Source organism: Pyrus communis, chromosome 6 (assembly GCF_963583255.1).
Source record: "Pyrus communis chromosome 6, drPyrComm1.1, whole genome shotgun sequence".
NCBI lineage: Eukaryota > Viridiplantae > Streptophyta > Magnoliopsida > Rosales > Rosaceae > Pyrus > Pyrus communis.
Genome location: NC_084808.1, coordinates 15200400 through 15214738, shown reverse-complemented (window position 1 = coordinate 15214738; position 14339 = coordinate 15200400). Strand labels below are relative to the sequence as shown.

Genomic DNA, 14339 nt, shown 5'->3' with positions numbered 1-14339 from the left:
GTTTTAAAGTTTTTCCAGAAACTGGCGAAAATTCGAGTTTTAGACGGCGGCGGACGGCGGTGACCGGCGAGGCTCGTCGGAGAAAGAGACGAATATTCCGTCAGAGTTGACCAAATATTCTAACGGCGTCAGGTAACGTCGTTAACTTCTGTTAAGGTTTTAACAGAATATTCCTAACTGCCGTTAACTGTTCCGTTAGGGTTGGCCGCGCGTGAGGGCACGTCTGGCGGTGCCTTGGCCAGCGTGTGGGTGGTCGGAAAATTTTTCTAAAAATATAGGGATGTTCGTGGTGTTGAGTAGATCATGTTGGTATATTCAAACACCCCATTTGAGCAATGTATGAGAAGTTATTAGTTAGTTTCGTTTATGTGCTTTAAGTTGTTTCGCATATAGGTGAGGCCTATCCTCAAGACAAGGGTAGTCAATCGAGGCTTGGGGGCTACGACCATTCCACATACCAGTGAGTGGGCTTTTGGTTTTCTGTATATACCTATATACTTGAGATTTTTCCCAGAAAATCGATTTAAATGAAATTGTGTTTAGAAATGCCATGCATATTGATTTATACGTAGATCATTGAATTAATATAGTATGCATAAATGTGATTTGACGTTGTGAACGCTCAGGTAAGTACCAGGTGAGTTGTAGATTGTTTATGTAAGTTGATGATTATGTGAGATGTGTTAGTGCTCCCGCCATAGTGAGGGCATAGTCCTTCACGTGATGTTCACCTCCCGCACCATATGCTCACCTTGGATCCAAGTTAGGTGCAGAGTCCTGTAGTACAGACCACTATAGATGGTTCTGACTCGTAGGTGAGCCGCGATTATTTGTACAGTCTTCACGTGATCGTAGCACTTAAGCATATTTATTTACACCTAGTCCTGTCATACAAACCACTTTAGATGGTTCCGACTAGTGTGCAGGTATATTTGTTGAGATATGGATTTAAGCCATACAGGTCACGTTAGGTGACTCTGGCTGACATATCATTTTGCATTGATTTATATCACCTAGCTTGCATACTTTCATGTTGAGATATCTGACATGGCATATATATATATGAGGATTTTGCTATTTAAGCATGGTTGTGGTATAGTTATGTATTCTATTTTCTGGGAAATTATACAGGTTTTACGACGAGGGGTCTTTGATAATTGAAATGGTTTTAAAAAGTTTTGTTTTTGCCCACTCACACTTTCTATTTTGCGCCCCTCCAGGTTTTAGTTAGGAGTGCTTTTTGGTGGCTTGCGAGGAATCCACAGCAACTCTGACAGGTTATCACCATTGTATGGTCATCTTTAGGTGTTGTATAATTAGTATTCGTCCTGCTGGACTGCACTTAGGCTACTTATGCTCTGGTTGTGAATTCACACTTAGTTTCGTTTTGCACTTATTCTTATCTAGTGCTCTAATTAGTTTGGTTTTTTTAGTTATTCGCATTTCTTATATTAATATTGCTTGTGCACTGTGCACATGGCTACGTCACCCTCACGTGATAGCCAGCAAGCCTTGATTTCGATCGGGGTGTGTCAGTTTGGTATTAGAGCGTAGGTTTAGCAGTCTTGCATATTTTGTGAATATTCTAATTATTTTGGTGTCTTTTGTCAGAACTATGCCGCCTCGTAGAGAGCCACGTCGTCTAGCTGAGCCTAGTTTCCCCGATATAGCTCAGTTAGGGGAAGCTATAACCAATGCGATTCAGTCTTCGCTTCGCCCTCCTCAGAGGACTCCCTTGGAGACTATGTATAACTTGAAGTTGGATAAGTTTAAGGGTAATGAAGGACATGAAGGAGCAGAGCAGTGGCTCGATCATCTGAAAAAGACTTTCTAAGTGATGTAAAGTCAAGGGAATCTTCATCCTGAAAGGTGGGTCAAGATGACTACATGGTTCTTAGGTAAAGAACCAACATCTTGGTGGAGACATGAGGCTTATCAGTTGACCCCAGCGGAAATTGCTGATGAAAGAGATGATAAAGGTAAAGGTCAATCGTCTCAAGGACCTTGCAAGACTCAGAACTTTAAACGAAGTGAAGCTAGTTCCAGTTCTTCCAGCGGGGGTTTTAGTGCCACTGGTCAGAGAAGAGGTGGTAGATTTTCTAGAGGTCCTAGATTCCAGAGACAGGGGGTGCTAGTAGAGGAAGTGCTCCGTTGTGCCGCAGATGGAATAACAGACATTTTAGCGAGTGCAGGAGGCAGCAGTGGATGTTTTACTTGTGGTAAAATGGGGAATATAACTATAAATTTTCCTCAGAATTAGCAGAGGCCCCAACAGCCTTCCTTGCCACCACCAGCACCGATCTAGCAAGTTCCAGAGTTTGGTAGTTGTGGTCAGATGGGTCGTGGTGGTGCTTACCATTATCAGGGTGACGCTGCTTCTTATGCTTCAGAGCAGTATCAGTATTCCTAGGATCCTTATTATCAGAGTAGGTATCCTCAGTATTCTGGAGGTTATACGCCGTATCTTTCCATTCCAACTGGTGGATCTCAGTGGTACCAGGGAGGATAGCCCTAGCAAGTAGGGATTGCTTTTAGTAGTGCAAGATCTTCGAGGCAACCTGGTCAGCCAAGTCAAGGCCATGGTGTGCAGGGGCGAAATAATCAAGCTAGTAGAGGTCGTGGGGGACGACAACAAGCCTAGGGATATATTAACAATATCTCTCTGCAGTATGCTCAGAATCATCCGGACTTGATCATGGGTACGTTAAACATTCTTGGTCACTTTGCTAGAGTTTTAATTGATTGTGGTGCTACACATTCTGTCATTTCTCATACCTTTGTTCAAGTGACGCCAACTCATCCTACACCTCTAGGGTATGATTTAGAGTTTGCTATGCCTAAAGGGGAGAGATGTTATGTTGATTGTATTTATCCAGGATGTATAGTGATGGTAGAGGATATAATTATGCCAGCTAACCTTATCCCGTTAGATATTGTTGATTTTGATGTGATTTTGGGCATAGATTGGTTACATTATAATCTAGCCAATATAGATTGCTACAGGAAAACAGTTACTTTTGTGGGTGAGCAGAGTGGGGTGAGGCATGGTGTTATTTCTGCCATAAGAGCTAAAACGTTGTTAGAGAAAGGTTGTCAGGGATATTTAGCTCATGTGGTGTTAAATGATGTTGCTCCTAGTAGTGTGAATGATGTAAAAGTAGTTAGGCATTTTCTTGATGTATTCCCTGATGATTTACCTAGATTGCTGCCAGACCGAGATGTGGAGTTCACTATTGGTATGTTTCCAGGTACAGACCCTATATCTTTAACTCCTTATCGAATGACTCCTGCTGAATTGACGGAATTGAAGATTCAGTTGCAGGAATTAGTTGATAAAGGTTTTATTTGGCCTAGTACTTCACCCTGGGGAGTTCCAGTGTTATTTGTGAGGAAGAAAGACGAGACTTTGAGGCTATGCATTGATTATAAGCAATTGAATCGGGTAACAATTAAAAATCGTTATCCATTGCCACGTATAGATGATTTATTTGATCAGCTTCGAGGCGCCTGCGTATTTTCTAAGATTGATTTGAGGTTTGGTTACTATCAGTTGAAGATTAAAAGTAAGGATGTTCCTAAGACGACTTTCAGAACTCGATATGGTCATTATGAGTTTCTTGTGATGCCATTCGGATTAACTAATGCACCTGCAGCTTTTATGGATTTGATGAATCCAGTATTCCAGCCATATTTAGATGGGTTTGTCATTGTCTTTATTGACGATATTCTGGTATACTCTAAGTCTAAATCAGAGCATGTTCGACATTTCACTTTGGTGTTGAAGAGATTGAGGGAACACCAATTTTGGTTGAGTCAAGTGGCATTTTTGGGACATGTTGTATCCGCCCAAGGTATTTTGGTGAACCCTCAAAAGGTAGCAGCCGTTGAGAATTGGGAGCAGCCACAAACCATCACGGAGGTACAGAGCTTCCTTGGTCTAGCAGGTTATTATCGACAGTTTGTTAAATATTTTTTAGTTATTGCATTACCACTAACGAGATTGACAAGGAAAGATGTTAAATTTGAGTGAGACGATAATTGTGAGCAGAGCTTTCAGCAGTTGAAGTATTGTCTCACTCATGCACCTGTTTTGGCGCTCCCAGATGATAGTGGTAATTTTGAGATCTACAGTGACGCTTCCTTGAATGGTCTGGGTTGTGTGTTGATGCAGCATGGTAGGGTGATTGCTTATGCTTCACGACAATTAAAGCCTCATGAGATGAATTACCCTACTCATGATCTGGAATTAGCAGCCATTATCTTTGCTTTGAAGATTTGGAGACATTATCTTTATGGTGAAAAATGTAAGATTTATACGGATCATAAAAGTGTCCAATATCTTTTTACTCAGAGGGATCTTAATCTTCGGCAGCAAAGGTGGATTGAGTTGCTAAGTGATTATGATTGCACGATTGAGTATCACCTTGGTCATGCAAATGTGGTGGCTATGCACTTAGTAGGAAGACTCCAGTTAGACTTAATGCTTTTGTATGCTTGTCATATTCCTCTTCTTGCTAATTTGAGGTCCATTGGAGTGAAGTTAGGGGTGGAAGCTCGAGAAGAAGCTTTACTTGCTAATTGGAAGTTAGACCAATTTTAATTGATCGTGTGCTCGAGGCTCAGATGAATGATGAAGAAATCCAGGAGTTAATTGAAACAAGAAGTCAAGGAAAAAAGGAAGATCTCAGAGTTCGGTAGACTGATGACATGCTTATGCGTCAAGCCCACAGTTACAATCGGCCCCAGCCTGGTATCTCAAATCCAAACAATTTTATATTAAAACGTTGAATTAACTTCGTTCTTAAAACGTTGAAACCAACTAAACTAGTAGACTAGTAGCATGGTCTTTCTCTTTGAGAGAAATCCGATCATATATTAATAGAAAGGATTACAGTCGAATAGGAGAAAACTTAGTTCGTGCATTGCCTTAAGTAATGGTATTCTTTATGTTGTTGATTCCGCTTCTCGCCTCCTAATCTTGTAATTTGTTCGACTAAGAATGTTTGATTTACTTAAGCTTTTGATCCGACACGTGTTGACGTTGGTAAAACTTGATGCAACTGTTTACTCATTAATTGTAAGCCCCACCCAGAAACTGAATTTTTCTTTAAAATACATTGAATATTTTGGATAAGAAATGAAAATGTACGGACACAGGAAAGAAAGAAAAACAATGACAGACAGTCAGACAGTCACTGAAGCAATAAATATTAAAAAACTAAACTCGAAAGTGAAAATATTATATAAATTAATAGAGAGTGACAGAGAGTCAAAGGGACTTGCAACCTTTTGGAAAAGGCGAAAAAAAAAGGAAAAAAAAAGGAAAAAAAAAAAGGAGAGAGTAAAAGAGAAAGAGGAGAGAGAGTAGAGAGAGGGGGGAATGGATGAATGAAACGGGGAGGCATCCGAGTCCTATTTCTCATGATATGACATGAACACACCAAGTGCTCCTCTCTCTTCACTTCCCCACTTTCTTCTTCAACACCCAACAAACCATCCATCTCTCTCTAGGGTTTTCACTCTCCCACATCACCATTGCCTCCACTGCACTTCTCCTGCTGGTGCGTGTCTCTCTCTCTTTCTCTCTCTTGAATCGAACTCTGATTTGCTTTGCGTTACTTAAATTTGGGATTTTTTGATGTGCTTCTGTCACTATCTCTCATTGTCTAATTTGGTTGATTTGCTTCGTTTGGCCCTTTAATTATTGTTTAATTTTAGTTTGTTGGTTGATCGAATTTATGCTTTTGTTTGGCAAGAAATTGTGGGTGGAAAGTGTTTTTACTTTTTGTCATTGGGTAAAATTTGGTGTTAAATTTATTGGATCGTAAAGTAGGATTCGTTTTCCTCTTCTGGTTGAGCTTGGAGTTGGAGTTTTCGGAATTGGTGAGTTGAGTTCTGGGGTTTGCTCATCTGATTGATTGATTGGAGTGTCAATGTGAGAAAATAGTAAATTTCGGACAACGGTTTAGCTGTTTTTTTTATTCTTGTTGCTTTTAAGCAGATTTAAGAGCTTGTTTGGTTGGTTACAAGTTACAACTGGAAAATGTAGCAAATATCGTGCTTGGTAGGCATATTGTAAAGATGTTTCTTTTTTCCCTAGAATATTGTGCTGAAGTCACTTGTAGGAACTCTTCATTTGTTTTATACTTCTGAAAACAGAAAAAGGCAAGTTTATGAATTGTTCACATGATACTTCACACATTTGTATTGAGTCTTGTTTCCAGAACATTGTGCCAAAGCCACTCGTCGGAACTCTTTATTTGTTTTCTTAATCTAGTGATCCTTCTGAAAATAGAAGGCAAGTTTATGAATTGTTCACATGATACTTTGCACGTGCTTGTATTGACTAGTTTTATTTCAAGAACCAATGCCGAAGCCACTTGTAGGAACTATTTATTTGTTTTCCTAATCTACTGATCCTGCTAAAGACAAAAAGGTTGCAAGTTTATGATCTGTTCATGTGATACTTCGGTCGTGCTTGTATTGACTAGTTTTATTTCAAGAACATTGTGTCGAAGCCACTTGTAGGAACTTTTTATGTGCTTTCTTAATCTAGTGATCCTTCTGAAAACATAAAAGGGCAAGTTTATGTATTGTACATGTGATACTTCACACGGGCTTGTATGGACTAGTTTTATTTCCAGGACATTGTGTTGAAGTCACTTCGTAGGAACTCTTTATTTGCTTTCCTAAAGATCCTTGAAAACAAAAAAGGGCAAGTTTATGAATTGTTCATGTGTGTCACGTGCTTGTATTGACTAGTTTTATGTCAAGAACATTGTGCCAAAGCCACTTGTAGGTACTTTTTATTTGTTTTCTTAATTTGGTGATCCTTCTGAAAACAACAAAGGGGAAGTTTATCAATTGTACATGTGATACTTAGCACATGCTTGTTTTGAGTAGTTTTTAAGAACTACATTGGCGGCATAATCAGGGATCTTGGGTACATAACTGGGCCCTAATCTATGAACCCAGATGTTAGTTAAATGTCTGGTTACGTAACCAGCGGTTCTGAATCTTTTGCTGCAAATTTTACAGAGTTCGGAATTAGTTGGGTCATATCCAAAGGCTGTGTCGCTTTTATGCCAGAGAAGCATAAATTATCAGGAAATGGAAAGAAACCGAAGACTTTATGGGGATGTATAGTTTTGGCTATCTTGGGTCCATAACCGGGCCCTAATCTATGAACCTAGATGTTAGTTAAATATCTGGTTACATTACCAGTGGTTCTGACTCTGTGGCTGCAACTTTTACAGAGTTCGGAATTAGTTGGGTCATATCCAAAGGCTGCGTTGCATTTATGCCAAGGAAGCATAAATTATCAGGAAATGGAAAGAAAGCGGAGACTTTATGGGGATGTATAGTTTTGGCTGCGTTATTGGTAATCTGGACAGAAAGGAATTGGGTGATTTTGAGGATTTTGTGAAAGGAATTGGGTGATTTTGAGGATTTTGTAAGTAGCAGCAGAGGGGAGTTATGTGAGAAAGTTCGTTTTGGGTCATCATTATGGGCTCGGTTTTGTCAGATTTGAACGATTTATCCTTCTCAGTTATTTGGCTCGACTAGAAAGCTGCTATCAATTACCTTTATGAGTTGTCATAGCCTCTTCTTTTTAGGAGGCTTTCATTTTTGCTTCGCTGACATCTTGTCACCTGTGTAATTTTATTGTCATTAGAATTAAAATGTCATTTCTTTCGCATGTTTGTGATTTTCTAATTTCTGACATCTTTTGAATGAGAACTTGGCATTGGAAACAAAATGCTGTGCATTTTAGTTTTATAATTGGTTAAAACAGATACTTATTGAGGATACAATTTCAGATATAATTGGTTAATTGACCGGTCTTTGGTTTTTGTCAATGCAGGAAGCCTGCATTCCTCAATGCGGTAATCAATCGTGCATTGGAACGGATAATGTTTTATGAGACTCTTGTTTGCTGAATTTTGTTTGCTTTAGTGATTGGGAGATAAAATGCACATATAATACACTGGTTAAGTGGTTTGACGTTAGTTGAGCGATACAAATGGAGTTTGCAAGGTCATGGTTTAAAAGATTCAAGTCCAAGGAGAAGGTGAAGTCGTCAAAGAACAAGGGCGCTACAGGACATGGGAAAGAGGTATCAAAAACCCCAACAACGGAAGAAGTGCCTTCAAATGTAACCAAGCAGAGGGTTGCAGCTGCAAAGCAGTATATAGAGGATCATTACAAGAAGCAGATGAAAAGTTTGCAGGAGAGGAAGGAGCGGTATGTGTTTAAATAATTCTCTTTATAGTGGTGGTGTTAGACAGGGTAAACTGTCTGACACCACTTGCTAAACTACTTGATGCTTCTCTTGATTGTCGTGCCTGATTGTTGAGTTTTTCTCCATTTTTATGACTTGGAGTAATGGTTGATCATACTTTTAATTTAATACAGACGTAATATACTAGAAAAGAAGTTGGCTGATGCTGATGTGTCTGAGGAAGAGCAAAGCAACTTGCTAAAGTACTTGGAGAAGAAAGAAACAGAATATATGCGTATTCAGAGGCATAAAATGGGTGCTGATGATTTTGAACCACTGACAATGATAGGAAAGGGTGCATTTGGAGAGGTATATCTTTTCTTTTTAATAATGTAGTACACTATCAATTTTGTTCTGAAGTATCCACACACCACGACACGTCTGTTCTGTGTGCGTATTATATTTGACCATTTGAAGAGTGTTTGCAGTCAATATAGGTCATGACTGAAAATTAAGTTTTGTATATATATGTTTTAAGGGTATTCTTGTAGTGATAGTCAGGACTTGGGAGAATAAACTTTTAAAGCATCTCCAAAGGAGCTGTCAAAATGTCCAAATCAGCTTTAACAGTCATAAAAGGCAGCAACAAAATTTTCCAACTGAGAAGCCAAATCTGATGTGGCATGACATCGAATAGCAGCCCACACCCTTGTTGTCAAATTTGATAGCAACGTAAAATATTTTTAATTCATTATTAAACACTTTTCCATGTCGCCTATCCACCTTCTTTCAAAGCAAACTGAAAAAGACAAAAAATCAAAAAATAAAAAAAAAATCTTCTTCATCATTTTTAATTCCTTTCACCTGGAATTCCAAAACCTTCAAACTTCTTCGTCTCTAACCATTTGCAGAGTCCCCCCAAAACCCTTCTCATTGCCCTTTCTCCCTCTTCGTCGTCGTCTTTTCTCTCTGCACCTCCGCTCGATCACTTACAGTGTTGGCTGGTCAAGCTCGTCTCCACCGTCAAGATGGGATTTGGGGGCCTTCGAAGAGGTGGGGTGGGGTTTGGAATATTGGTAAAGGTTGGGGTTTGGGTCAACAGGGAAGAAGAAGTGGAAGGGGCTGGGATTTGGGTCAAGATGGGATTTGGGGGCCTTGAAAGAGGTGGGTGGGATTTCTCTTCGATCTTGATCCACACAACCACAAAAGTTTAATTTCTGCAACACAAGATTGAAACAACAAGGAATTGTGATTTAGGGTTTCACAATTGTAAAAGTTAATTTTGATAAATAGGAAAAAATGAATGCCAAATCATTCATTATTTATTTATATTTTTTGCTGAAATTGTAGAAGTTATTTATATTTTTGTAAAATATAAATATAAAATAAAATTATAAAAAGAAAATAATGTAATAAAATAATAGTTCAATTTGACGTATGGGGTGGAGACTAAAATTTTAGAAGATGTCATATTGCCACATAGGCTATCAAAATTAAATTTTATGTTTAAAATTTGAAATCTCCTTTGGAGATGCTCTTAGGCTCTAGTTGCATTATGGTTATGGTTTTGGAAGTGGCATCTATGGATGGATTAGGTCTCACATGTCATCTCAACTTTGGATTAGCAGCAAACCACATCACGATACCTAGAGTTGGTTCTCATGTGTCGTATTAGCTCTAGTTAGCATCCACATGCATAGATTGCATTGCAACTTGGTGGATCTTCTGACTGTTTTTGGGATATATAACTCATCTTGAGAAATAAAAGTGGCCTTAATGCATTATGTATGGCTTACAACATCTGACCTATTCCTTTGTCTGATACAGGTTAGAATCTGTAGGGAGAAGGCAACTGGTCACGTATATGCAATGAAGAAGCTTAAGAAATCAGAGATGCTTCGGAGAGGCCAGGTATACATTCTCTCATACCTTTTTTTTTAATCTAATTTAATTTTTCTTCGCTGGGCTTAGTACAATAGATGTTTTTTCTGTTTAGGTGGAACATGTGAAAGCTGAGAGGAATCTACTTGCTGAGGTTGACAGTAATTGTATCGTCAAGCTCTATTGTTCGTTCCAGGATGAAGAGTACTTGTATCTAATTATGGAATATCTTCCTGGTGGGGATATGATGACTTTATTGATGCGCAAGGATACATTGACAGAAGATGAAGCTAGATTTTATATTGGGGAAACCGTCCTAGCTATTGAGTCCATTCATAAACATAATTACATCCATAGGTACATTGATGTTAGTTTGATTATCTGATTGTACAGTTGTACATGATATATACATATGTAGATGCCCTATTATCTAATTCTTATGTCTTATCATGATGAATGATCCTTTCCTTTTTAATGTGTTACAGAGATATTAAGCCTGACAATTTGCTGCTGGATAGAAATGGTCACATGAAATTATCAGATTTTGGATTATGCAAACCATTAGACTGTAGTATACTTCAAGAAAAGGATTTTTCTGTTGGAAAAAATCTTAGCGGGGCTCTTCAAAGTGATGGACGGCCTGCACCACCAAAGCGTACACAACAGGAGCAACTGCAGCATTGGCAGAGAAACCGGAGGATGCTTGTAAGTTCTAATATCGTGTTCTTGATATGGTTATCATTACTATAGTACTGACATTGTTAATACAAATTCAGCATGCTCTTGGTTATTGGTAACCTATGCCATTATCGTAAATGTTTAAACTCTAGAGTTTATCATTTCAATTTACAACTTATGATATTGATACTTAATCGTAGTGCATCCTTAGGTCTTAGTTACACCTGAGCTGGTCTAACTCAAATGGCATTCCTTCATTTTCTCATCAATATACAGAAATATCTATATAATTATCATATACCTAGAGATATCTCGAGTTCATTCTTTGTGATGTCATTGTGTTCAGAATTTTCATACCATTTTTCATGTTGTAGGCTTATTCTACAGTTGGAACCCCTGACTATATTGCCCCAGAAGTTTTGCTGAAGAAAGGATATGGAATGGAATGTGATTGGTCAGTGTATAAGACTTGGCTATCTTTTTCAACTTTGTATTTCTTGTTGTACATTCAGCTGAGATATTGTTAATACTGTCCCAGGTGGTCCCTTGGGGCTATTATGTACGAAATGCTTGTGGGATATCCACCCTTTTATTCAGATGACCCCATGTCAACTTGTAGAAAGGTAATATCAAGAGTACTAGTTTTTATTTTTCATTTGATATGTCAGCAATACCATGCTATGCCTTTAGGGGATATGTGTCATAGACATGGCACTGATAGGATGTAATTTTGTTATCATGATCCTCATAGATATATCATTATATGGAACTTTCTTTCGGGTAATGGTTAGTTTTGATTCTGATTAAGTTTACTTGAATAACAAGAAAATAACAAACATTGAACAAACTCTAAAGACCTTGTCTGTGGGTAGCAGTCTTTGATACTACTCTTGTAGCAAAATTATCTTAACTTTTATGAGGTCTACTTTTTTTATTTTTCCTTGTTCGTTGAGGTCCCTGAAATATGGTGCTTTTGTCAAGGTTTAGTGCTAAGTATTTTCTGGGGCATGTGTAAGTTATTCCCACAGAAATGTTTGAAAATTGTGTCACACAATGAAAGGGTACTTTCAATGTAATGTATGACTAGTATATCAAGGGAAATGTTTCTCCCATTTTGGTTACGTTGCCCATCCTTTTAGAAGTGTATGGAGGTTACATGTTTACTGATTACTGTATACAGGCTTAGGATAAGTGAGGTCATTGTTATGATTTGAGAAGTTCCTGGAGTAACAGATTTGCATTGGTGCTGTGTAGAGGATGGGATCCTGTATTTGATCTCATTTTGTCACATTTGGCTGTAGAGACGTTGGTAGTTATTCAGTCACCTGGTCCATTACCTCCATACATGAAGCTGTCTTTATTCATTGTCTTCTGATCCTTATAGAGTCTCTTCATATGTATGTATTAATTATTACTTTGTTCTCTTTTTTCCTTCAATTTATCTCATAATTGCCGTCTTGCTACAGCTTTGTGACTTGTAATAAAAATTTCAATCCTTGTCGGTTTATCAAAAAGGAAAAAAATGGGTTTTTTTTGGGTCTATGGCTAATTAATTCTTTTTCTTGCTTTTATTCACACGTTGAATCTCAATTTATTCTTGTTTGTTTTGGCATTTATGGTTGAAAAGTACCTCGTTTCTCGTTTATCCAGATAGTTAATTGGAGAACTCATCTGAAATTTCCTGAAGAAGCCAAACTCTCTCCAGAAGCCAAGGATCTCATTAGTAAACTCTTATGTAATGTTGACCAGAGGCTTGGAACAAAAGGGGCAGATGAAATAAAGGTGTTGTGTGGTGTGTTCTATTCTAGCTTCTCTAATCTAATGTTGCAATTGGAATAGTAATTGGTAGAATGAACTAGTTGGTCTTGTTATTTCCAGGCTCACTCCTGGTTTAAAGGAATTGAATGGGACAAATTGTATCAAATGAAGGCTGCATTTATCCCCGAGGTCAATGATGAGTTAGATACCCAAAATTTTGAGAAGTTTGAGGAGGTAGATATTTAGTTTCTTGTATGTTTGTGTATGTATGCATAACGGTATTAGCCTTTCTCGGGGCATGTTTTTCCTAATCCTTTTTATCCCTTTACCCTTATTTGCTGGTGGTAGGGAGACAACCAGATTGAAACTTCAACGAGAGCTGGTCCATGGAGAAAGGTTGGTACTATTAGTTTCAGTTGTATGAGTTTTGAAGTTAGAGCTCTGCTCATGTAGTATTTATGTTGGTGTCTCACATAAAGCTTCAGCTGCGTGGGCATTTTGTTTGCTAATGTTTTTGTTGCTGTTGTCAAATGTAGATGCTATCTTCCAAAGATGTCAACTTTGTGGGTTACACATACAAGAACTTCGAAATTGTAAATGATGACCAATTGCCTGGGATTGGTATTGTCTTCCATCCTTTATAGCTTGTTATCTATGGACTCCTTTGATATGGTTTTTCTTAATTGTATGCGTTAATATCTGCAGCTGAGTTAAAGAAAAAGAGCACAAAACCTAAGCGGCCTTCCATCAAGTCCCTTTTTGGTAAGATTTTTTAATATGCTTTCTTGTTCATATGAAATAGCATCCACCCTCATTTAGTGGTGGTTAGTAGTCAGTGAGCATTGCCCAGTGAAGCTTCAGGTTAATCTGACAGAAAGTTTGAAATCCACATGTTAAACGTAAAATACATGTGCATTTATTCACATTCTCGGTTTCTAGTCCACCATCCAAAATACCACCTAGGTGTTTTTCTTCTCACAGAAACAGACACAAAGAAGATTATAGGCTTTTTAGCTGTTCAAAACCGTTACTTTCCCACATTACTTTGATCGCTGAATATACTGGAACAACCTCCTTTTCTGGATCCATTTCTTTTGTTATATGACTTATTACATATGATTTGTGTTTCTAATTGTCTGAAGAAACGTCAGCTCCTCAATTAATTTTCTCTTCCATAATCTCCAGAACACAACAGAATTGATTGATTTGGTCTCTTTACAGATGATGAGTCCGCAACGGTGGCCAATCAACCTGTTCAAGGAAGCTTTATGAAACTCCTTCCTCCCCAATTAGAAGTCCCTGAGAAACAAAGAGAGTGAATCCGGGCGAAGGACACAGTTTATCTCATAACTTTCAGCTGCTGTAGAGATCCAACCAAACAGAATATTTTCCGGTGATTAATTTATCTGTAGATCCGTAGATGAGGGGCAAAGGCCTCGGAAACAAATGGTTTTTGTTACATATTTTCTGCAAAGTATATATTCTTTGGAAATGGTTGTGTATTCTTTATTTGTACCCCCTTTTTTGTCAAGATTAAAAAATCCGTGTACAATTGTTCCACATTTGTTCATGTATTTTACTTGTGTTGATGATTGTCATACTAATGCTATATATAAAGAAAGAGTAATTTGAAACCTTTTATTGATAGGCTTTTGGCCCGAAATTTGTTACTTCTCGTCTAAAATCGAAGTTTAGAAATCAACTATGTCAATAAACGGGATGAAGTTGAACCTTTTTTTTCTTTATATTTTTGTTTACTGCTGGCTTCATGTCTTAAACGTCCTACATGCATCAAGGTGGA

At 38.0% G+C, this 14339-nt stretch overlaps 1 protein-coding gene across 1 annotated transcript; it reads left to right on the top strand.

Moving 5' to 3' along the window:
• The first annotated feature begins 5331 nt into the window (after positions 1–5331).
• Positions 5332–14179, top strand: LOC137737452 (uncharacterized). Its single transcript, XM_068476929.1, has 14 exons — positions 5332–5561; positions 7865–8244; positions 8416–8590; positions 10049–10132; positions 10218–10459; positions 10588–10807; positions 11155–11234; positions 11319–11403; positions 12431–12562; positions 12659–12772; positions 12887–12934; positions 13075–13159; positions 13244–13300; positions 13760–14179. Exons 2-14 carry the CDS (start codon positions 8024–8026, stop codon positions 13855–13857), a joined length of 1641 nt encoding a protein of 546 aa, XP_068333030.1. The 5' UTR covers positions 5332–5561; positions 7865–8023; the 3' UTR covers positions 13858–14179.
• The last annotated feature ends 160 nt before the right edge of the window (positions 14180–14339 follow it).